The sequence below is a fragment of the Phalangium opilio genome, unplaced genomic scaffold (genome assembly GCF_054372755.1).
Source record: "Phalangium opilio isolate 3A_F unplaced genomic scaffold, DU_Popi_V2 ptg000362l_1, whole genome shotgun sequence".
NCBI lineage: Eukaryota > Metazoa > Arthropoda > Arachnida > Opiliones > Phalangiidae > Phalangium > Phalangium opilio.
The window spans coordinates 400,982-423,900 of NW_028324231.1; the positions used below are offsets into that span (position 1 = coordinate 400,982).

Consider the following 22,919-nt stretch of genomic DNA (forward strand, 5'->3'; position numbering starts at 1 on the left):
TGACACTCGCATCACTTATATATACCCATGGATATCGGTCACGTTCAAGGCAAAGCCTTTATGAAATGAGGGTTCCTGATAGCAATATCAGGTGAATAACATCCAAAAATCACTTCGGGGCTCTGTCGATACTGTTTGTTAAGAACTCAGTGAGCGCATGTCGGATGAATATCTGACATCAAGTAACACTTCACTGGGTTTATGTACACCTTGTTGAATATTGGACATTCAATATTCACCCGAATTACACCAGCCGCGCACATCACAAACATTCGTGAATTAATGTACAGTCCGCCATTCATCCAAGAACCACCAACAGTAACTTATATGAAACGTAGCGAATATTGAAGATTCGATATTCACCCGAAATTCACCAACTGCATATACGTGAATTAATGGTTTATCATTTATGTCTGGTGTATCTCAGATCAACAGCGAGTGATGAATTATCACTTGTATCTCATATTAATAGAAAGTGATACATTTTCATTTATGTCAATTGCATCTCAGATAAATAATGGGTGACAAATTATCATTTATGTGACGTCAAGTGCATCTCAGATAAATAATGGGTGACAAATTATCATATATGTCAGGTGTATCTCAGATAAATAATGGGTGACAAATTATCATTCATGCCAGGTTTATCTCAGATCAATAATGGGTGACAAATGTCAGGTGTATCTCAGATCAATAATGGGTGACAAATTATCATTCATGCCAGGTTTATCTCAGATCAATAATGGGTGACAAATTATCATTCATGCCAGGTGTATCTCAGATCAATAATGGGTGACAAATTATCATTCATGCCAGGTTTATCTCAGATAAATTATAAGTGACAAATTATCATTCATGCCAGGTGTATCTCAGATCAATAATGGGTGACATATTATCATTCATGCCAGGTTTATCTCAGATCAATTATGGGTGACAAATTATCATTCATGCCAGGTGTATCTCAGATCAATAATGGGTGACAAATTATCATTCATGCCAGGTGTATCTCAGATCAATAATGGGTGACAAATTATCATTCATGCCAGGTGTATCTCAGATCAATAATGGGTGACAAATTATCATTCATGCCAGGTGTATCTCAGATCAATAATGGGTGACAAATTATCATTCATGCCAGGTGAATTTCAGATCAATAATGGGTGACAAATTATCATTCATGCCAGGTGTATTTCAGATCAATAGCGACTGATAAATTACCATTTATGTACTGAGGTTGGTGAATATTACACATTCAATTTTCACCAGAGATATACCAGCTGCGCTCGTCAGAAACATTCAAGAATTAATGTGAGGTCCGCGATTCATCCAAGAATCACCAACATATAAACCATAGTGAATATTGGAGATTCGATATTCACCCGAAATTCAGTCACACACTTAAACGAATTAATGTTTTAAAATTTATGTTTGGTGTAACCTTTGGTGTTACTCAGTTGAATAGCGAGTGATAAATTATCTCTTATGTCAGATGTATCTCAGATCAATAAGGAGTGAAACATCAGTTTTGACAGGTGTATCTCAGATCAATAAGGAGTGAAACATCAGTTTTGACAGGTGTATCTCAGATCAATAAGGAGTGAAACAGTTTTGACAGGTGTATCTCAGATCAATAAGGAGTGAAACATCAGTTTTGACAGGTGTATCTCAGATCAATAAGGAGTGAAACATCAGTTTTGACAGGTGTATCACAGATCAGTAGCGAGTGACAAAGTGTCATTTATGTCTAGTGTATCTCGGATCACTAACGAGTGATACATTATCATTTATGTCTAGTGCATCTCAGATAAATAATGGGTGACAAATTATCATTTATGTCTAGTGTATCTCAGATCACTAACGAGTGACAAATTTTCATTTATGTCGGGTGTATCTCAGGTAAATATCGAGTGATATTACTTAGATAAGAGATCAGGAGTAACTTCTGCTTAGATCAATAGCGAGTGATACATTATCATTTATCTCAGGTTTATCTCGCATCAATAACAGGTGATATCATTTGTGTCGACATTTATTCGGCCCTATCATGGTATGATAGTGCTTCCTTTAATTCGTATTATAATAAAGATTTTGAATAAAAATGAAAGATAAGATCAGAAGTCTTTTTCATTAAGTTTGTTAGCTGAGAAATAAATATTTTTTTCGTTTTAATTATCATTTAAGCATAATAACAGATGACCAATTTCGTAGTATGCCTTATTTTACATTTCCCATAGGGTGGTGGCTTGTAATTCCGAACGCTTCTAATTCCGAACAGTTTTTTTAAATTGATTTTTCTTTTACTTGCGAGGCTTTAGACCGTGAAAAATAGGCTTAAATTATGCCTTGATTCATTGTCTATCCGAAAAACATCATTTCAAATCCATATCTAAAAGTCAGGGAACGATGTGACACGAAATAAAAATGTACCTAATTTGCGAATTTAATTTAATGTCAATTAAAGGGAATGCCGACCCTGATGCCTCCGAAAATAAGGTTTCATTTTCTTCAGATAAATCAGAGGCAAATAAACTCAATTTCAGCCAAAACGTCAAGTTTTCCCCCACAAAATAAGCATTCGTAACGAAATTTTGGCTCAAAATTAAATTAATAAAAGAATATTTATAAAAACCTTTGCGAGCAGCTAATTCCGACCACTCGAAACAACACTCCATTAATCATAAATTATCGACAGTAAAATTAAATTTAACGCTATTAAACGACATGGTTTAACAGATTAGTTATCCTCGATAATACGGCGATACGTTTTCCCGGGCTTTTCAAGCAGACAACTTTAGTTTAACCCGGCTAGCGTAAAGTCCCTGTTTCCTTCCCTCCCCGCCGCGGCGCCGTCACTCGTACTCGTACACTATTCCGCGATAAAAAAAAATAACGGTTCAATCTCGCGCCAAGTTTGAAAATTTGCGTTCGCGCGTTTCAAACTTTTGCATAAACGGGTCGCTAAAGGTTTATACCTACTTGAATATGGAATATGACGATCAAGGTAATGTAAATCGCTGTTGCATTTATTAATAATCTTTTTTATCCTATTAACCTACGAGAGATTTAAAACTTGAAAGCGAAATTTATTATAGAATTAACGTCCCAAAACTTAAGCCTTGGTTAGGGAATTTTATCCCGATTCACCTAATGAAAAAAATATTTCAGTTTTAGATAATCCCAATTTAGCATACAAATGAGATAGGCGCTGAAGTTTATTTCACCATAGTTATACCACATTACAGGTGGTGGTGTTAAAAAACCACGTAAAATATCCGGCTTAATTATGAATGGGGAAAAATCTATTTTGTGCCATAAAAATAATTAAAATACAACCAGAAACAAGGGAAAAATATATGACGCGACAACTAAAGATTATTTATTATAAATGATAAAACTAATAGTTATGTTACCGGTTACTGTCCAGTTACAGCTTACAATATTTTTCCAGTATTACTCGAACTTAAAGCATAGCGTTGGTTCCAGTGGACAACTTGACTTTCCTTACGAACTCCAGTTTTGGCTTGGGAAAGCTAGAGGCATTTGTGGGCGGAATTTGTACGTGCATGTATAAATCCCGCCCACTAGCCTTTGCCAAGCCAAACCCGGAGTTTAGAAGGAAAGTCCCCTTGTAAGGGATCCACTGGAGCCGCGCTAGTGTTAGGTTCGTGCACTCAGGAAATAAATTGATTTCATGAAACATTTTATCAGTTAAACTAGCAGACTATTTTACATTGGAATCGGGGCTAGGGGTCGGGAAGTGCCCCAAAACTAAAATAAGAGCTACACAGAAGTACTTTGCCTTCAAAAAACCCTAAAATAACTCGTGTTTTTAAAAAATCCGGTTTAATCCAATAAAAACCACTGGTCTGGATTTTATTCAAATTATCCGGATTTTTGCCAACCCTGTAAGCAGGTTCGGTAATTAGAAGCGGGGGTTCGGAAATTAGAAGCGGGGGGTCGGAAATTAGAAGCGGGGGTTCGGAAATTAGAAGCGGGGGGTCGGCAATTAGAAGCGGGGGGTCAGAAATTGGAAGCGGGGGGTCGGAATTGAAACCCCCTACGTCGGAATTACAAGACATCAGTTCGGAATTGGACGCCACTACTAGAAATGGGGAAATAGATATTTCTCCACAAGTTACCGGTAATTTTGGCTCAAAATAGGCTCAAAAGTAGCGCAAATGTTCAAGCTATTTGGTACAATATCAAATATTTCTCATAACATTATACGTGTGTCATGTTTCAATCGATTTTAAAAAAGTGTTCGGAATTACAAGCTACCACCCTAATGATAGATAAGCCTGTATCTCGTAATTGAATGAATCGATCATTGCGTCCTCGGATTTCTAAATCAATCGTGGATATCGAAGCAATGTTCAATTATCGTTAAGTGCAGCCACTTGACACCGTCCATATTTTTCGAAAACCGCCCAACATGCGGGGTTTCGTTTGAATGGGACATTTGAATTTTGGGTACAGCCGAATGGGGGAGAACCTTCGTGTGTCACTTATATTAGGTGTATTTCAGATAAACTCGTGATATAATATCAACTATTTAAGGTGTATCTCAGGTCTATCGCAAGCCAAAATTTGTCACTTTTATCAGGTGTATCCCAGGTCTGTTGCAAGAGATAATTTGTCACGAACGTTGGGTCAATAACGGGCGATTATTTGTCATTCATGTCGGGTGTCTTTCGGGTCCATGGCAAGTGATTATTTGTCATTCATGTCGGGTGTCTTTCGGGTCCATGGCAAGTGATTATTTGTCACTCATCTCGGGTGGATTTTGGGTCAATAACGGGTGATTTTTTGTCATCTCAGGTCAATAACGGGTGATTATTTGTCATCTCAGGTCAATAACGGGTGATTGTTTGTCATCTCGGGTCAATAACGGGTGATTATTTGTCATCTCGGGTCAATAACGGGTGATTATTTGTCATCTCGGGTCAATAACGGGTGATTATTTGTCATCTCGGGTCAATAACGGGTGAGTATTTGTCATCTCGAGTAAATAACGCGTTATTATTTGTCATCTCGAGTAAATAACGCGTTATTATTTGTCATCTCGAGTAAATAACGAGTGATTGTTTGTCATCTCGGGTCAATAACGGGTGATTGTTTGTCATCTCGGGTCAATAACGGGTGATTGTTTGTCATCTCGGGTCAATAACGGGTGATTATTTGTCATATCGGGTCAATAACGTGTGATTATTTGTCATCTCGAGTAAATAACGAGTGATTGTTTGTCATCTCGGGTATATAACGGGTGATTGTTTGTCATCTCGGGTCAATAACGGGTGATTATTTGTCATATCGGGTCAATAACGTGTGATTATTTGTCATCTCGAGTAAATAACGCGTTATTATTTGTCATCTCGAGTAAATAACGAGTGATTGTTTGTCATCTCGGGTCAATAACGGGTGATTGTTTGTCATCTCGGGTCAATAACGGGTGATTGTTTGTCATCTCGGGTCAATAACGGGTGATTATTTGTCATCTCGGGTCAATAACGGGTGATTATTTGTCATATCGGGTCAATAACGTGTGATTATTTGTCATCTCGAGTAAATAACGGGTAATTATTTTTCACTCATGTCGGGTGGCTTTTGGGTAAATAACGGGTAATTATTTTTCACTCATGTCGGGTGGCTTTTGGGTCAATAACGGGTGATTATTTGTCATGTCGAGTAAATAACGTGTGATAATGTGTCACTCATGTCTTTTGGGACAATAGAGGATGATTATTTGTCACTCATGTCGAGTGGCTTTTGGGTCAATAACGGGTGATTATTTTTCACTCATGTCGGGTGGCTTTTGGGTCAATAACGGGTGATTATTTTTCACTCATGTCGGGTGGCTTTTGGGTCAATAACGGGTGATTATTTGTCATCTCGAGTAAATAACGGGTGATTATTTTTCACTCATGTCGGGTGGCTTTTGGGTCAATAACGGGTGATTATTTGTTATCTCGAGTAAATAACGGGTGATAATGTGTTATTCATGTCTTTTGGGTCAATAGAGGATGATTATTTGTCACTCATGTCGAGTGGCTTTTGGGTCAATAACGGGTGATTATTTGTCACCTCGAGTCGGGTGGCTTTTGGGTCAATAACGGGTGATTAATTATCTGTCATCTCGGGTCAATAACGGGTGATAATGTGTCACGTATGTCGGGTGTTTTGGGTCAATAATGGGTGATTATTTGTCACCTCGAGTCGGGTGGCTTTTGGGTCAATAACGGGTGATTAATTATCTGTCATCTCGGGTCAATAACGGGTGATTATGTGTCACGTATGTCTAGTGAAAAATGAGTAATCAGGTGTCACACAGGTTTATAACGAGTGATAATATGACTCTTATCACAAATGACAATCAAGTGTAAGTCACGTAATTTTTACGTAAATGGTCAACGTGAAATATAAATAAATAGCAGGCCTATATTGGACTAATTTTAGGCAATAATTGGACGTCTATTTTTGGGTAAGGGTGTAACGCGCCAAATCCTACAATCCGTACTTTTAAGCTATTTCGCGAGGTAGAGCATACATCGTGCTATGAAGGCCAATAGATAATAATTAAAGAATACTTTACGTAAATTAGTATATCCTTTATTCATAACATAAAACTCCCTTATCCGTATGGGGATGTGTTGTCCTGATCCGTGACCCGGACCCCGCTAACTGCTCCTAATCCATGCCGCCGCTTAACTGCCCCTAACTGAAGGTTGACCGGGCTTTATATACTAAAGTGCGGGGTCAAAGTTCGGGTCACAACGGTACCTAGCGCCATCTGGCGGTGGCCGTTACAAGGGGATGCTCATCACTGTGAGCGAAGAGTCCGCCATTTTGTTCACGGCGAACAGGGTGTGGATTTTCCGAGTCAAATTAAGAGGAAAAACAATCAAATTAATAGCAAAATGTATTCACTTACTTTCCGAAGCAGCAATCGTCATATCCAATATCAACGGAGGATTTAATCCATTTTGTTGTTTGTTTAGGATTTAAGTTATTTTCGGTAGTTTTGTTTGCGGTTTTCGGTTAGTTTCTTTAATCGAAACGTGCCCGCTTCCATTCCCGAGCATTCGCGGCGTTCTAAGCTGATAATTAACCGAGTTCCGAGGATATTCGCGTTCGCCCGTAGCGTTACGCTGGTCTCCTATTTGTGCCCCAGGGCGCTCGCCCACGTGGTCGCCGTGAATCCTAGGACATCGCCATTCGTCCGTCGTCTCCCGCTGCAGGTTTTAAGACGTCTAGGAACCCTCTAGGACCAGTATTTCTAAAGATAAGTCCCAAGATTTTGCTATCTCTAATTAAGCCGGGCAACTTAACGCGTGTTGGGCGCTCTCCCGAGTGATCTCTCCGCCTCCAAAGGCCAGGGTTTTACTCCGTCGTATCCGTCCGCACGTTTTAAGCGCTCGCTGACCATCCTGCGACCAATATTCACGAAAATAAGCACATTTTATCTTTGGCATCTTTCCGTCTCGGAACCCAATTTTCGGATTTTCGCTGGTAACTCGTTGAATTTAAGTCTCAAACGTTAAGCGAGAGTCATTCCTTAAGTAACTTTTGCCGCTCTTTCTAACGAGACCAACCGCGCTCTAATCGGTTCATTAGTTAAAAAGTTACGGAAACTAGGCTACTTTTGGTTTACGGTAATGTTATTTTGAATATACGGCCGTATGCGCGTATTAACTCTTCTCGGCCGTGTTTCAGCGTTTGATTCTTGAGGAACTCACGACGCTCTTTCGTTCGCGACCATTCGCGACACGCTACGACCATTAATTACAAAGTTTTTTTTTTTTTTTTTTGTTCCACCTACCAACACTAGTGCTTAGCCGTTAGGCCTTGAGCACCAGGAAGAATTGAGCGGGAGACCCTACGCGGCCCAGCACTGACGGGGGCCGCTAGGTCGTATGTGTATAAGCAGGGAAGGAAATGAGGTTTACTTGGGAGGTGACGGAAGGTGGAATTGGGGTAAGTCACTTCCGGCGGACACGGGACAGTCGGCACCTATAGGGTAGGATCGCCGACATGTGTCGTATTCCCTCAAACTCTGCCGCCCAATTACAAAGTTACGGCCAAATTACAGTCTCCACCACGGCGGCCATTTAATTATATAGCCCCCTCGATCGCGCGCACGTCGCCTCCAGCTCGCGCTGTTTAACTCGGTTTTTTCCGCGTTTTCGCGCGTGCCGCACCAATCCGCACCATGTCCGCTTCTACATCCGAGGACGAATGTGTAAACGTATAAACCAACAAATTCGCGTAAATAAACCGCGGTACAGCATTGAACAAAACACTCCTTCTTGACGCCATTTTGTAAAATCCGAGGCGACGTTAATGCTGCCGAATGTCGATCTACCTTCTTCCACGCGGTAAAGTAACCCTGGCACCTTCGTTAAGAGCCTTACCGTTTTCAAGATCCGCGCTCTAATGAAATTAATTATAATTATAATTCTTATCTCGATTGTTAGAGTTAAATATGATACAAATAACTTACCGAGAGTACCGAACGTTAGGTATATACAGCCTCGCTAAGCTCGCTCGACGACGCCCTTCTTTGTCCATCTTAAACAAGAAACGCGCAAGCGCAAATTGACGTGACGTCATAAAAGCCAATGGAAAATTTGAAAACATTACCGCGCCATCTATTCAACCTTATATTATTAATTGGAATAATTAAAAACTTTATAATTTCAAAGATATAATATCATAACTTAATGTACCTAATTACGTTACATTTTTTCGTGCACTTAAAAGAATTAAACATTTTAGTTTTAATTTACCTTCAGCGCGGGTTTTTTAAACTTTCAGATTCGGGTCGTTTTTACCAATTTTTATTTTCTATTTTCAACGTTATGTAAATATAACTTTGAGGTTGGAAAATCCGAAATCGTGGGTTTTGAGTTTGTAGACAATTTGATGGGTAATCCAACGCGAATTATTTTCTCGCTATTTTCCAAAATGGCGGCAAAAACACGTGGAAGTGGAAATGGATAAATCAGTCTAAGTAAGTTTATAATCCAAATCAGTTTCATCGAAATCAGTGGAATTTAAATAAGGAATATATAAATAATCAATTTATTTAAGTCGTTTCTAAAGATATCACCAAGCTTGTAGCAGACAACGGCAGACTCTGTAGCAGACGACACTAGGAGACGAGATTGAGGGTATATAAAGGAGAGACACCCACTTGTTAGGGGCATTGTTATTCGGCGTCGAGCTACAGAGTCGGTCGGTATATGTCAATCCCGGGATATCGCTGTTACAAGATAAGTGGAAATAAATCTTTGTTCAAGTTATCAAAGTAAGACGTCTTTATTTATTATTGCTCGGAATCATAGAACCTACCGCACGATGTTAGCTCTCGTTTCCCCCTACGTAACATACCGTTACAAGCTCGCGTTGTATCTGGAGGATGTTGGTGCTGAGAAGAGAGAGTTATTTCCATTTTGACGCTGTAATAATTGGAAACCATCATTCCCTTAAGGCGCTTCTAAAGAAATTTCCGAGAAATTTCTAAAGAGTTCTGAAGAAGATTTTTGTTTTCTCCTCAAAATCGCCCAAAGACCATCCACATTAATTTATGACAGACTTATCAGAAACACCCTTTGTATAAGTAATTTTATATAATAGTTCCTCACACCGGTGTATTTTAGCGTGATAGATAGTAGTGAACTCGAAAAGCCCTTGCAAATTTTAAAAGCAAAGTCAAATTTGTTAAACAAGTACTTACATTTGAACGGACAAAGTCCCAGGTCTCGGTAGCAGCATACATTTGATACATTCTCCATTTCTTTTAAGTTTTCCGCAGGAAATGTATTTGAAAAAAGTAAAATCCTTCCACGGACGTAAGAAACTCTTCCAAGTTACGTTCGGTGCTCGCGACACCGGCGGTAACTAGAAAATTAGTGAAATTTCAAAAACTCTCTTCATATTCTATGAATTTAAAAAGAGTTCATATTGGAAAATTAACAAAAAAAAAATCTTACATTAATTATATATATATATTTTAATAACAAAATTAATTTAAAAAGCGAGTCGTATTTTTAAAAAAAATGTATCTTAAAAAGCTTCCAAGTATAACCTGAACCATAGCACACTCGATCACGCTATAGCGTCAGCGGCTTGCGTCGTCGAGCGCGTGATCGAGTGGGCTATGCTTGAACTGACGACTTCCAATGTAGTCGCCAACGTGCAAGTTCGTGGTAATAGGCGAATATTAGTACTTACCATTACAATTTGCGCTCCGGAAAGCGGAAATTTGTTGCCCATTGACAATTTCTTGATCGTGGGCTATTTCATTAAGTTTCTAATTATAATGTCAACAACATGGTGATAAATAAATCATCGCGATTTACTCACCAACAGCGCTAGTGAACGCCGAAGCGGTATTTTGAGGACTTTCCACAGTGCCAGTGGGTGGCGACGACAAATCATCGCTACTTCTGCTGCTCGAGGGCCTCGTCCTGGGCTTGCGCCCGACGAAGCGCCACTTGAGCACCCATCACTCGCTGTCGCTCAACAATCAGATTGCAATTAATGCAAGCGCAATCTCGGTACTTACAATACCGCTTGTGGCCTTTTACGGCCACGCTGATGTTGTGATTTTTGCAACGGGCGCACTTCGGCTTTCTACCCGCAGCGACTGCGTTAGTTGCTGGTGATACTGATGCACTCGTGCGTTGAGATGAGGATTCGCTTTCCATTTTAGCTAATAGAGTAATATCGGTAGAGAGGGGGAGTGAACTGTGTATCCCCTTCGTTGGAGGCAACTTTGTATTAGAGAATACTATTTGCCTTCGGAAGGGGGGATATCACTAAGGTAAGAGATAGAGGGTTATGACGTTGCCATATATGTGAAAGATATTACTCTATTGCAATTATTAGTGTCGCTAAAATTTGGTTCCCACGTCTGTTTGGCAATGGCTTCCTCCTTTCCTGCGGAAACTGAAACAATGTTTCAAGTTGTCAAGTCAACCTTACAGTCTTATCGTCTGCTTAACAGTCTGCTACCGTAATAATTTTTCAACTGGGGGAGAGCCGCCTACTTTCGTATATTTAAATATAATAATCAACTAATCTAAAAGATCCTCCTCCAACATAGTTTAAAGTAGAAACAATTTCGTAAGCGAATAACGTGTCGTAATATTATTTGCCTTTTTGAATTTCTCATTGCCACCTAGGAGTAATATATTCCTAGTGGTAAGTGGAAATTTTCACTCGGTCCGTATTGACTCTGTTTCCCGGAATTCAAAGCGCGAGTGCCTAACTCATCCGTCGGGGAGGTACTAATTTGCAGGACTTTTTTTTTTTGCAAACTTTTTTTTACAAACTTGCAGAACCTTAGAGTAACGTACCCCTCGAAAAGTTTGCAATTTCACACCCTAATTTGCAGGACCTTTTCTAGAAACTTGCAGAACTTTTTGTTTGCAATTCTAGACCCTAATGTACTAAAAGTATATATTTTCTCGTATAAAGTTTTTAAATAGAGAATGAGTAAATGAAAGGCGATATTTAAAGCCTATCTATTATTACGTATTAATTACGTGATTGAAAACTCTTTTCGAATTTAAAAATTAGTGAAATTTCAAAAACTCTCTTCATATTCTATGAATTTAAAAAGAGTTCATATTGGAAAATTAACAAAAAAAAATCTTACATTAATTATATATATATATTTTAATAACAAAATTAATTTAAAAAAGCGAGTCATTTGAGCGGACAACACTCGCTGTCGCTCAACAATCAGATTGCAATTAATGCAAGCGCAATCTCGGTATTTACAATACCGCTTGTGGCCTTTTACAGCAACGCTGATGTTGTGATTTTTGCAACGCGTTAGTCGCGTCATTATGATTATCAACTACCAGGGCCAATGGTGGTACCGAAGAGCTCATACGGTGAGATGAGGTTTCGCTTTGAACCATAATTATTAATTACTCTCGCTTAAATTTCGTTCGTTTATTTGGGTCATCACTATTTTACCCAAAAATTCAACTGACATTGTTTATCAAAATGGTCGCCCCCACAATCTTGGCAAATGCAGATACTGATAGGCATTTTTTTAAAGCCTACTGGATTTTGAAGATAAGACTAAACATAAAGCGCTTATAAATTAAACACGTAAATATTTTTTTAGCCCGTTCCGTATAAAGGCCCTATTACTTTTTTAAGTATTATAATGGATTTATTTTTAAAACCCCATTGTAACAAATATTTAAAAAAAAGACAAAAATTTGGTTTATAAGATTTTTAACATGACACGAACACGTCGTTAAAATTGGTTTACCGAAAGATCATTAGTTTCACGTACCAATTATATTTATAAGTCTTTTTCTATAAAACTACCGCTATAGTAGTTTTCCTACTGAGGGCACTTGTAGGCACTATCTGTAATTCTGTAAAAAAGTGGCGCCCCTTAAGGCCCTTCTAAAGAAATTTCCGAGAAATTTCTAAAGAGTTCTGAAGAAGATTTTTGTTTTCTCCTCAAAATCGCCCAAAGACCATCCACATTAATTTATGACAGACTTATCAGAAACACCCTTTGTATAAGTAATTTTATATAATAGTTCCTCACACCGGTGTATTTTAGCGTGATAGATAGTAGTGAACTCGAAAAGCCCTTGCAAATTTTAAAAGCAAAGTCAAATTTGTTAAACAAGTACTTACATTTGAACGGACAAAGTCCCAGGTCTCGGTAGCAGCATACATTTGATACATTCTCCATTTCTTTTAAGTTTTCTGCAGGAAATGTATTTGAAAAAAGTAAAATTTTGCCTTTATATAGAGAATGAAATTATATCCGGCTCGTGAAAAACCGGAAAATCGTAGAAACAGGAGTGTTTAAAAAAAAGAATCTTATTGGCTATTGTGTATGGACGCCAAATCTGAAGACGTTGAAACGTTAGGGCGTATCTATTCTTTCACATTTAACGAATTTGATTTGTAGGTTTCGAATTAACGATGATGTTAGGGCCGTTATACAAATAATCATAATATCTTGTACATCTTTCTTTAGTTTTTTTTAGCCCCATCCCATATTTGATTTTGGTATTTTTTGTTTCTTTCCAAATATTTAACAAGATTTATGGTCTTACATTTAATTTGGAGCTTTCTTTCCATTGATTACCAATAAAATTACTTCAAACTATATCTATTTACACATTAAAATGCAATTAGGCTTGTTTAACTACGTTAAATAAATTTCGAAAATGTTATGGCTCTAGAACAGTGTTTCATTAGACTTGAAATAGTGCCGTCAAATTTTCAGATCTTGTAAATTTCGAGCCTTAAAATTGAAAATTTGGTTTATAGACAAAGTTTACATTATATCAGGAATAGATTTAATTTCAGAAATAGGAATGGAGAACAGAGCAATGTGGGCGCGCGTCAAAGTCCCGGGGCATGGAAGAAGAGGCGGGGGGTCATAGCAACAGACGTGAAAAGGAATTACGTATTTTTCGCCGTCCTCGTCAGCAACGTCATCAAAACGTAATTTTAGTGAGCCAATATGATAATTTAAATTTAATTTAATTATAAGACAAGTTACTTGAGATTTTCTTTACAAAATGGACTTTCGTCATTTAAAAATTACTTCCCACTGCACCGAAATCGTTTACAGTCGGACTAAAACTTCGAAGGTCCCATTGAACCGAAACCGTGTCCCTGGGCGCTATACGAAAATTGCATCCGCGAGCACTTAACGGCAATGAACATCGCTTAAATGCACCCGATTCATATAAAAACATATTTCACCAGGGGCGCAATGATAGAAAATTTACGGCTAGGCCTAATGTAAGATAAGACTAACTTCGAAATATTTCATTAGATATTATGCTTAAATGGTAATTAACACAACAAGTTGGGAAACCAAATTAAACCTCTCCTAGTTGAGACGATATTAAGAGGTTTTTCTTAAATAATTAAATAAATATAATTGACGTTAGTTATTTTGATCGTCATTAATATACCTTAATTCTAGTTAAATCGTTTTATGAAATTTATTCCAAAAATCATTTTAAACATAGCTTTTGTCGATGTTGACGTTTGTATTTAGGCGTTTGCCTCTTTAACAAATTTTGGGAAATTTAGGGTATATTAGGCGATTGATTCACGATAAATTATAAGAAAAAGCGCAAATTGCGTGAACCTTTGGTTGAAGCCCTGCCTTTGGGAGGCTAGACGTTTTTCGTAACCCTTGCCGGTCGCCGCGTACTTCTTAATCCTAAGAAGCCAAAAATTGCTTTCTGCTTCGGAAAGGTAAAAATATATATATTTATTTATCAGCTAATACTGTTGGTGAAAGAAACTGTTGGTCTTGTATTTAATTTTACTCAATATCTTCCAGTTTAGTAAAGCATTATCAATAAAAGATAGGGCCGAATATATTTAACCCGTAAAAGAGGTCATTACGGATTTTTAGAAGAAATAGTGGTAAAATTATTGGTACGTATATGTCTCGACGCCTAAATGTCACGGCGCCAAAATGTCACGGCGCCTTATTGTCTTGGCGCCTACATGTCACGGCGCCTAATTGTCTCGGCGCCTAAATGTCACGGTGCCTAATTGTCTCGGCGGCTACATGGCGGCGCCTAAATAACCAGCGCTTAAGTGGCAGCGCCTAAATGTCACGGACCGATTATAGCCTTACCAAACATAGAATATTCTAGCCTAGCCTCATCATACCAAACTTAACATAGAATATTCTAGCCTAACCAAACATAGAATATTCTAGCCTAACCAAACACAGAATATTCTAGCCTAACCAAACACAGAATATTCTAGCCTAGCTTTATCACACCTAACCTAACCTAGAATATTCTAGCCTAGCTTCATCATACCTAACCTAACCTAGAATATTCTAGCCTAGCTTCATCATACCTAACCTAACCTAGAATATTCTAGCCTAGCTTCATCATACCTAACCTAACCTAGAATATTCTAGCCTAGCTTCATCATACCTAATCTAGCTTTATCACACCTAACCTAACCTAGAATATTCTAGCCTAGCTTCATCATACCTAACCTAACCTAGAATATTCTAGCCTAGCTTCATCATACCTAACCTAACCTAGAATATTCTAGCCTAGCTTCATCATACCTAACCTAACCTAGAATATTCTAGCCTAGCTTTATCATACCTAACCTAACCTAGAATATTCTAGCCTAGCTTCATCATACCTAACCTAACCTAGAATATTCTAGCCTAGCTTCATCATACCTAACCTAACCTAGAATATTCTAGCCTAGCTTCATCATACCTAACCTAACCTAGAATATTCTAGCCTAGCTTCATCGTACCTAACCTAACCTAGAATATTCTAGCCTAGCTTAATCGTACCAAACCTAACCTAACCTCTATTATTTTAGCTTAGCCTTACCATACCCAACCTTACAACCTTACCTACAATATTCAAGCCTAGCCTAACCAAACCTAGCCTTGAATAATCTACATAACCCAACCCAACCTTGATTAACCTACATAACCCAACTAAACCATGATTAACCTACATAACCCAACTAAACCATGATTAACCTACATGACCCAACTAAACCTAGGTTAACCTATCCTAACCTTACCTAACCAAACCTAGCATAACCCAACTCAGATACAGAACAAATTTCCTTTCAAACATTAATATTTAGCTTACTTCCGTTCCTGATCTCTCATCTAAACATTAATTATTCGCCATGGGAAGAACATCATGCAAGGTGAACAACATTAGCATTCGTATGATAGCATTAGGATTAGTGCATAAATCGCATAGATTCGAATTCAAACCTGCTACGTTAGAATCATGGGGGCGTTGTCAGCTGTGGGCTGTGGCATAGGGGCTAACAACGACCACTCTATACATTGTAATGATGTCCCAGGCTTTGTATGGGCATTCTTGGACAAAGCTTTGATTATTATCATAAAAATTTGATTAATTTGAAATTCACCATTCCGCTAATTTCGAAAATAGTTTGGCGCATTTCTGTTTAATGTGATTTCATGCCAATGTCAAATTGCTTAACAGGGAGGATACCATTATGATCGAAGTGTGAATGTTCGAAAAACAATATTAAAATGTTCGGTAGAAGAATGAGATGATGGCACCAGAGGTCAATGCTAGGTCCTCATATTCTTAGCAACGTAAACTAAAACGGGTTAAGGGCTTGTCCATCTTGTTAACTGCCACTAATCTTATTAAATGTATAAATTCCTTTCTTTTCCTTTGATTTTTTCCAACGGAATCACAAAAATATAACTCATTTTTCTCTAAACGGATATCCCCCAATATATCCTAATCGTGTATTTGCCAGTTGTCGAGATCTATATAGTAACTTCCTGCTCTATTAGCTGTTATCGAACTTTAACACTCAGAAAAACCTATTTTTAAAGCAAATATGCCACCGCAGATAAGAAGAGGGGTCGGAAAAAAAAATAATTCGAATACCCTGTTTTTTTATTTATTTATTTTTTTTATTTTCATTAGTGTAATAAGAAAAGAAAAAAAGAGTAAAATTATCATTACTCTTTTAAAGCGAAGAGCACTGTTAGTTATTGATAGAGCTCGGCATTTTCTATCCATTATCCACAAATTGGTGGATAACCGATTATTCATAAACAAAGTTGTGGATTATAATACGATTTAACATGTAAGTTCCGTGGATAATGTTCGAGTATGGATAAAGATAAAATAACGTGGATAATGGATTGATAATGCCGACCTCTAGTTATTGGCAACTAGCGAAGCGATCCCCTCGTTACGGTCGTTGTCTGGGATATTATAAAAAGGTGGAAGGCGTCCTTTTTCTGTAGTATGGTTAGATGGGGGACAAATTGGGCTATGACATACTCAAAGGACATCCCCGTATCTCTAGTAGAAACAGAGTTATAGGCCTCTAAAGTTGGGTGTGACGCTCTCCCTACAGCATGTTTTTGAACATTTCGCTTAATTACACGGCCCCTGTTTGACGCAACCCGAAACCTTTGTATGGTTAGATGGGGGACAAATAGGACTATGACTTACTCAAAGGACATCCGGGTATCTCTAGTAGACACAGAGTTATGGGCCTGCAAAGTATAGTCTAACTCATTTCCTATGGAGGAGTTTGTTTCTCTACGTCTTGCTTAAGTACTCGGCCCCTGTTTGTCGTAGCCCAAAGTGTTTTAGTATGGTTGGATGGGGGACAAATTGGACTATAACATACTCAAAGGACATCCCCGTATCTCTAATAGAACCAGAGTTATAGGCCTCCAAAGTTTAGAGCAAAATTCATAAGTAACATAATAAAAATAAGTGGGACGATACCATAAGTTGACGCACATTTTCCTTAATATCTCGGCCCCTGATTGGTGTAACCTTAAGTTTTAAGTATGGTTGGATGGGGGACAAATAGGACTATAACATATCCAAAGGACATCCCCGTATCTCTAGTAGAGACAGAGTTACAAGCCTCCGAAGTTGGGTGTAATGCTATTCCTATGGAGGGGGTTTACGTTTTGCTTAATATCTCGGCCCCTGTTTGTCCTATTCCTAAGATTTTAGTATGGTTGGAAAGGGGACAAATAGGACTATAACATACTCAAAGGACGTCCCCGTATCTCCAGTAGAACCAGAGTTATGAGCCTCAAAAGTTTAGTCTAATGCTATTCCTATGGAGGGAGTTGTTTGTTTAAGTTTCGCTTAATTACTCGGCCCCTGTTTGTCCTAGCCCTAAGTTTTTAGTATGGTTAGATGGGGGACAAATAGGACTATAACATACCAAAGGACATCTCCGTATCTCTAGTAGACACAGAGTTACGAGCCTGCAAAGTAACCTAACTTAATCAAACCCAACCTAACTTAACCTAATCTATAATATTAAGGGTAATATATAGATAAAACATGGAAAATGTATATTTTAATTAATTTCCGCGACTTAAATGTAATTAATTATGCTATAATTAACCTTGAATAAATGATATTTATTGAAAAAACTGTGTATTTTGAATGTGCTAAGGGCTAAAGTACAGTTTGGGAACACAGAAATGTTTTGAATAGTCTTAAATATTAAATTATGCATATATTACCTGTTATAAAAATGTTCCAAACATACTCTACTGACGTAACCTTTAACCATCCCGCCAAATTCCAATCTTTTCTATGAAGAGTTGAAGACACTCACTAAGCCTTGGCCCTTTCTAAACTGTCATTGCTTAAGCCTTGGTACTTTTACGTAAACATTGGTTTTTCGATTACCTTTGGTCTTTAAAACTGAATAAAACACGGAAGTTTCTTGCACGGAATCATGGTTTGAACACTTCTTAACCATTTTTAATTGCAATTAACGAAAGAACTTGGTTTAATTAAACTAAATAAAGGTGCAAACACGAAATGTCACACAGGAGCTAAGCACAGGCTGCCAGACTCAGTCACTCACCTCAGCTGATGCCGGCCACAGATAGGACCGGAAATAAGCACAGAGCATTAAGCATTGTATAATAAAATTTTAATGTCCTATCAATGCTTTTAAAAACTAAAGGTGGGTCACTGGGTATTTTGGCCAATAAATATTGCGTAGTTTTGATTGATTACGACGTCACGACGACAGTAACAATGCAAAGAAGGCCTTTCCGGGGATGCAGTTTCCCATTCTCGCTCAAACTGTCTACATTCTTGATACTCCGAAAATACTAGTGGCTAGCTAGGCGGGTTTTTTGAATTTCAGATCTCTGTCATTTTTACTTTCAATTTTCATTTTCGATTTTAAACCCTAATTAAATTTAATTTATGGCTTAAATTAACTTGAATAAACTAAAAAGAGTCCGAAAAAGCCGAAAATGTTGGTTTTGAGCTCGTAGAACTGATAGGTTTTGAACTATTGACCTCCGAACTTGAAAAATTAAAAGTGCAATTATGCAAATTCTATAAAGAATTTTGAAACTTTCTTTACGTCATTTTGTAGATATTTTGACGCTGAATTCAACGCGAGTAACCCCGTACAGATCGCGTTAGTAGTTTAGGCCCTATATCGAAAACTATTTTCCCGCCATTTTCCAAAATGGCGGCACAAACACAAAAAGGCTTGAAATGTGCAAATCAGTTCAAATCAGTATATAATCCATATCAGTTTCATCAAAATAAATTATATTTAAACAAGGAACACTAATAATCAGTTTTAAACCTCGTTTCTAAAGATATTAGTCTGATTTTTCAATATGACACTCTAAAGGGGTCAAGAGACAATATTCAATAAAAATATTCCGTTAAAAATTAAAATAATTAAGGTTTTAACTCAAATTAATGAAAATCAACATAACTCGATACCAGGAAGTACCGCGAGGCCGTAGACCATAACGTTTACAGTCGCTACACAGTTAGGTTGAAACTAAAAACGGACATGGCCGAAATTAGTGGAATAACTAATGAACGGCTAGTTGCACGATATTGGGACCACTTCCATTAGATTCCTTAGAGTTTTCTACGTCCGAATCGGTTAATTTAAGTTTAATTAATTTAAATTTAAATGGCAAAAAGAGGTTGGAAAGAAGAAAAACTGAAAAAACGGGCTGCGTTTCGGGACGTTTAATGACGTAGTTAATTAACGGTTGGTCGTAGAGAGACGCGACTAGCACCATCGGATTTAGGAGGTTTTAATCATTCAGATTAAGTGTATTTAATTTAATTAATTAAGTTAATTTCGATGGGAAATTAAAAATAACCGAAAATTGAAATTGCGAAAAATTCTCTCTCATCTCGCGTTTGAACCGCGTCTCTCCTCCATAGACTTTTCATGCGTTTGCAAAGATTTGATTTTGGAGTTTTTAAAATAGGTTTTTCCCTTAATTAAGGCGTCTAATTAAGGTATATTAACAAGGAAAATATATTTTCTGATTAATTTCAAGGCGAGGAATCGGAAAAAAATGGTTTCAGAAGCGTACAGCCACGTTTTCGGCCACCTTGTTCATTTTAGGCCGATTCGCCTATCACCAATCGATTTCTCATCTAAAATTAACCCGAAATCCATATCGGGTTAATTAATTTAGGCCTAATTTTAGGCCTAAAACGGGAAAAACCCTCCGTATCCGCCCTTCTAAGCTTCAAAATGTCTCTAAAATAACCCTATCCTACGTTGCACTTCGTAACTAACAGTAATCAGTAAAAAAATCGCGGTTAAAATCAATTAAAATAATTTTTAAGCCCAAATAATGAATTGGGTTTCGATTAATGGCACCCTGTTTTAAATGTACGGAAGGTTTAACGCTAGTAACTCACAGCGCTGCCACTACTGCGGGGTGAAAGAAAAAAAAGAGAGATTGAATTTTATCGCCTCTTTATTTTTAGGGCGCGGCTAACCTGATAGCGCTACCAAGCGCAGGGAGGAATATGGGCGACCAATGTATTCCCTTTTAAGTTTAGTTGACGTTTACGTCTACATTGTAGCGCGGTTACAAATAGAAGGGGGGGTAGACAACGGTAACGGGACTGACTCAAGGCGGAGGGATAAGCAATGTTGAAAAGGCGGAGGTCGAAAATAGTTCGGCGGGAAAGCTTGGACGAAACAAGTCGTACCATTGAGAGTCAACCGAAGCGAGGTTTGTCTGTCCGAATCAGTGTATTGGGACGCGAGGGGGCCGTCACTCCTTCAAATCTCATACACCTAGGTTTTCAAATCATTCAAATCACATAAATCACTTCCCAAATCTAGAAAATCACTAAAATCGCTATGAAATCAATCAAATCAGTGAAATCACCATCCAAAGCAGTCAAATTAAGAATTCAAATCATTCAAATCAATGCTAAATCATTCGAGTCCTATCATAAGTAAATAAGATGTGTTCCATAAGTGTTAATGAGAGCTTGTCATGAAGTGACGTAGGAGAAAAGTCATAGATTCTCGTAAAGCGACGCCTGGTGACTGGGGCGCTGTCAAAGGTTTACCATAGACTAAATAGGAGGATGGACTGCAAAACCGGGTATAGTCAATTCTCGCTTGTCGTTATTGAACTAGCTCTCATTAAGCCTTTGGCATTACGAAGTATAGGTAGTGACTTACTTATGGAACATCACTTATAAACTTATGATCGTACAAATCATTCAAATCACATCCAAATCACATTAATCGTATTGAAATCATCAAAATCGGTAGTGATTTCAAATCTCGTACGCTCTGATGCGCAGTGACGGTCCCCTCGCCATCTATACTTGTTGAATTTGAAATCCGAGAACACCCAGCAATTGGCCATATTTATTTTGCTTCTAATTAAGTTAATTATCATTCAAATTTAATGAAAATTACAGATTATAATCTCCATTAAGTGCTCTATCTAGATCTCCTTTCGAATTAGCTCTATCTATTACGGTTTAAAAGATATAGCTCCTTTAAGTTTTGTGTCGAGGGGTTTGTGAGCTACAAGTGCGAGTGGTTTTCTCCTTAATTACGGCTTCTAATTAAGGTATATTAACGAGAAAAATATATTTAACGGGTCACGTGACAACACACAATAAGAATATTCCTTTAAAAATTAAGATAATTAAGGTTTTAACTCTAATTAATGAATATCAACATAAATTGGAACCAATAATGTACAGGGTGTGTCTACAGTTTCGAACGGGGATCGCCTTAATTAGTGCAATAACTAATGAACCGTTAGTCGCGCAATATTGGGACCACTTTCATTCGATTCCTCACAGTTTTCTACGTCAGAATCGGTTAATTAAGATTAAATTAATGTTAATTAGAAAGGCAAAAAGACGTTGGAAAGAAGGAAAACTGAAAAAACGGGCTGCGTTTCGGGACGTTTAATGACGTAGTTAATTAACGGTTAGTCGTAGAGAGACGCGACTAGCACCATCGGAATCAGGAGGTTTTAATCATTCAGATTAAGCGTATTTAATTTAATTAATTAAGTTAATTTCGATGGGAAATTAAAAATAACCGAAAATTGAAATTGCGAAAAATTCTCTCTCATCTCGCTGCCACTACGGCGGGAGATGGAAAAAAAGATTACGTTGGAATTTTTACTCACCATTTTTTTGGACGCGGCTAACCCGATAGCACCACCAAGCGCAGGGAGGAATAGCAGACACTAATGTGTTCACTTTTAAGTTGAGTTGACCTTGTACCTCTTCCTTTAAGAGGCATTACAATGGGACGGGTTTCGCCATCTATATGTAGAAAAATGAACTGCATTAGGGTTAATTAAAACTTTGTAGTTTCAAAGAGTTAATTGCATAGTTAATTTTGACTATGTAATCTTCATTCTATTCTGTAATTAAAATAATTAAACATTGTAGTTTTAAATTCAAATAATATTTGAGCTCGTATTGTATAGATGTCGCCACACCATTAACGCAGCGGAATTTTTTGAAATTGGCGATCAGGAAAATCTATTTTGCTTCTAATTACGTTAATTATCATTAAAATTTAATGAAAATTACAGATAATAATCTCCATTAAGTGCTCTATCCGGATCTGCTTTTGAATTACCTCTACCTTTTACGGTTTAAAAGATATAGCGCTTTTAAGTTTTGTGTCGAGGGGTTTGAGAGCTACAAGTGTCAGTGGTTTTCTCCTTAATTACGGCTTCTAATTAAGTTAATTATGATTCAAATTTAATGAAAATTACAGCTAAAAATCTCCATTAAGTGCTCTATCTAGATCTGCTTCCAAATTAGCTCTATCTATTATGGTTTAAAAGATATAGCGGATTTAATTTACGCGTCGAGGGGTGGGTAAGCTAAACGAATGACGCAGTGGGTTGGTTAAACGAGTGAGATAGATAGAGCCATAAAACGGGAAAAACCCTCGGTATCTGTCCTTCTAAGGGTCAAAATGTCTCTAAAACAACCCTATCCTAAGCTAAACGTCATAACAGTAACACGTAAAGGTTAGAAGCAGAGTTACGAGCCTCCAAAGGTTAGTGTAACGGAGGGTATGGTGGTTATGAA

At 37.7% G+C, this 22,919-nt stretch overlaps 1 protein-coding gene and 2 long non-coding RNA genes across 8 annotated transcripts in view; 1 reads left to right on the top strand and 2 right to left on the bottom strand.

Annotated features, from left to right (window-relative positions):
- The first annotated feature begins 1,704 nt into the window (after positions 1-1,704).
- Positions 1,705-10,033, top strand: LOC149597313 (uncharacterized). Its single transcript, XR_016379250.1, has 3 exons — positions 1,705-1,834; positions 2,235-9,007; positions 9,397-10,033. It is a non-coding gene; the product is annotated as an uncharacterized LOC149597313 (long non-coding RNA).
- The window catches only part of LOC149597314 (uncharacterized), a 79,544-nt gene continuing 59,824 nt past the window's right edge, over positions 3,200-22,919 (bottom strand). Inside the window, exons 1-7 of one of the 6 annotated variants that reach the window (XM_089861026.1) lie at positions 10,363-10,500; positions 10,231-10,293; positions 9,734-9,897; positions 9,397-9,455; positions 8,784-9,007; positions 8,498-8,565; positions 3,200-8,427 (exon numbers count right to left, since the gene is read on the bottom strand). In XM_089861026.1, the coding sequence (XP_089717152.1) occupies positions 8,835-9,007; positions 9,397-9,455; positions 9,734-9,897; positions 10,231-10,293; positions 10,363-10,437 (534 nt within the window). In that variant the 5' untranslated portion in view covers positions 10,438-10,500 and the 3' untranslated portion in view covers positions 3,200-8,427; positions 8,498-8,565; positions 8,784-8,834. Of the gene's footprint in view, positions 8,428-8,497; positions 9,260-9,348; positions 9,456-9,733; positions 9,898-10,230; positions 10,294-10,362; positions 10,501-12,669; positions 12,742-22,919 lie in introns of those variants that run through there. The other 5 variants (XM_089861025.1, XM_089861024.1, XM_089861028.1 and 2 more) reach the window with 5 other exon arrangements.
- On the bottom strand, positions 16,501-21,987 carry LOC149597315 (uncharacterized). Its single transcript, XR_016379249.1, has 2 exons — positions 18,228-21,987; positions 16,501-18,174 (listed from the first exon to the last, which is right to left on the bottom strand). It is a non-coding gene; the product is annotated as an uncharacterized LOC149597315 (long non-coding RNA).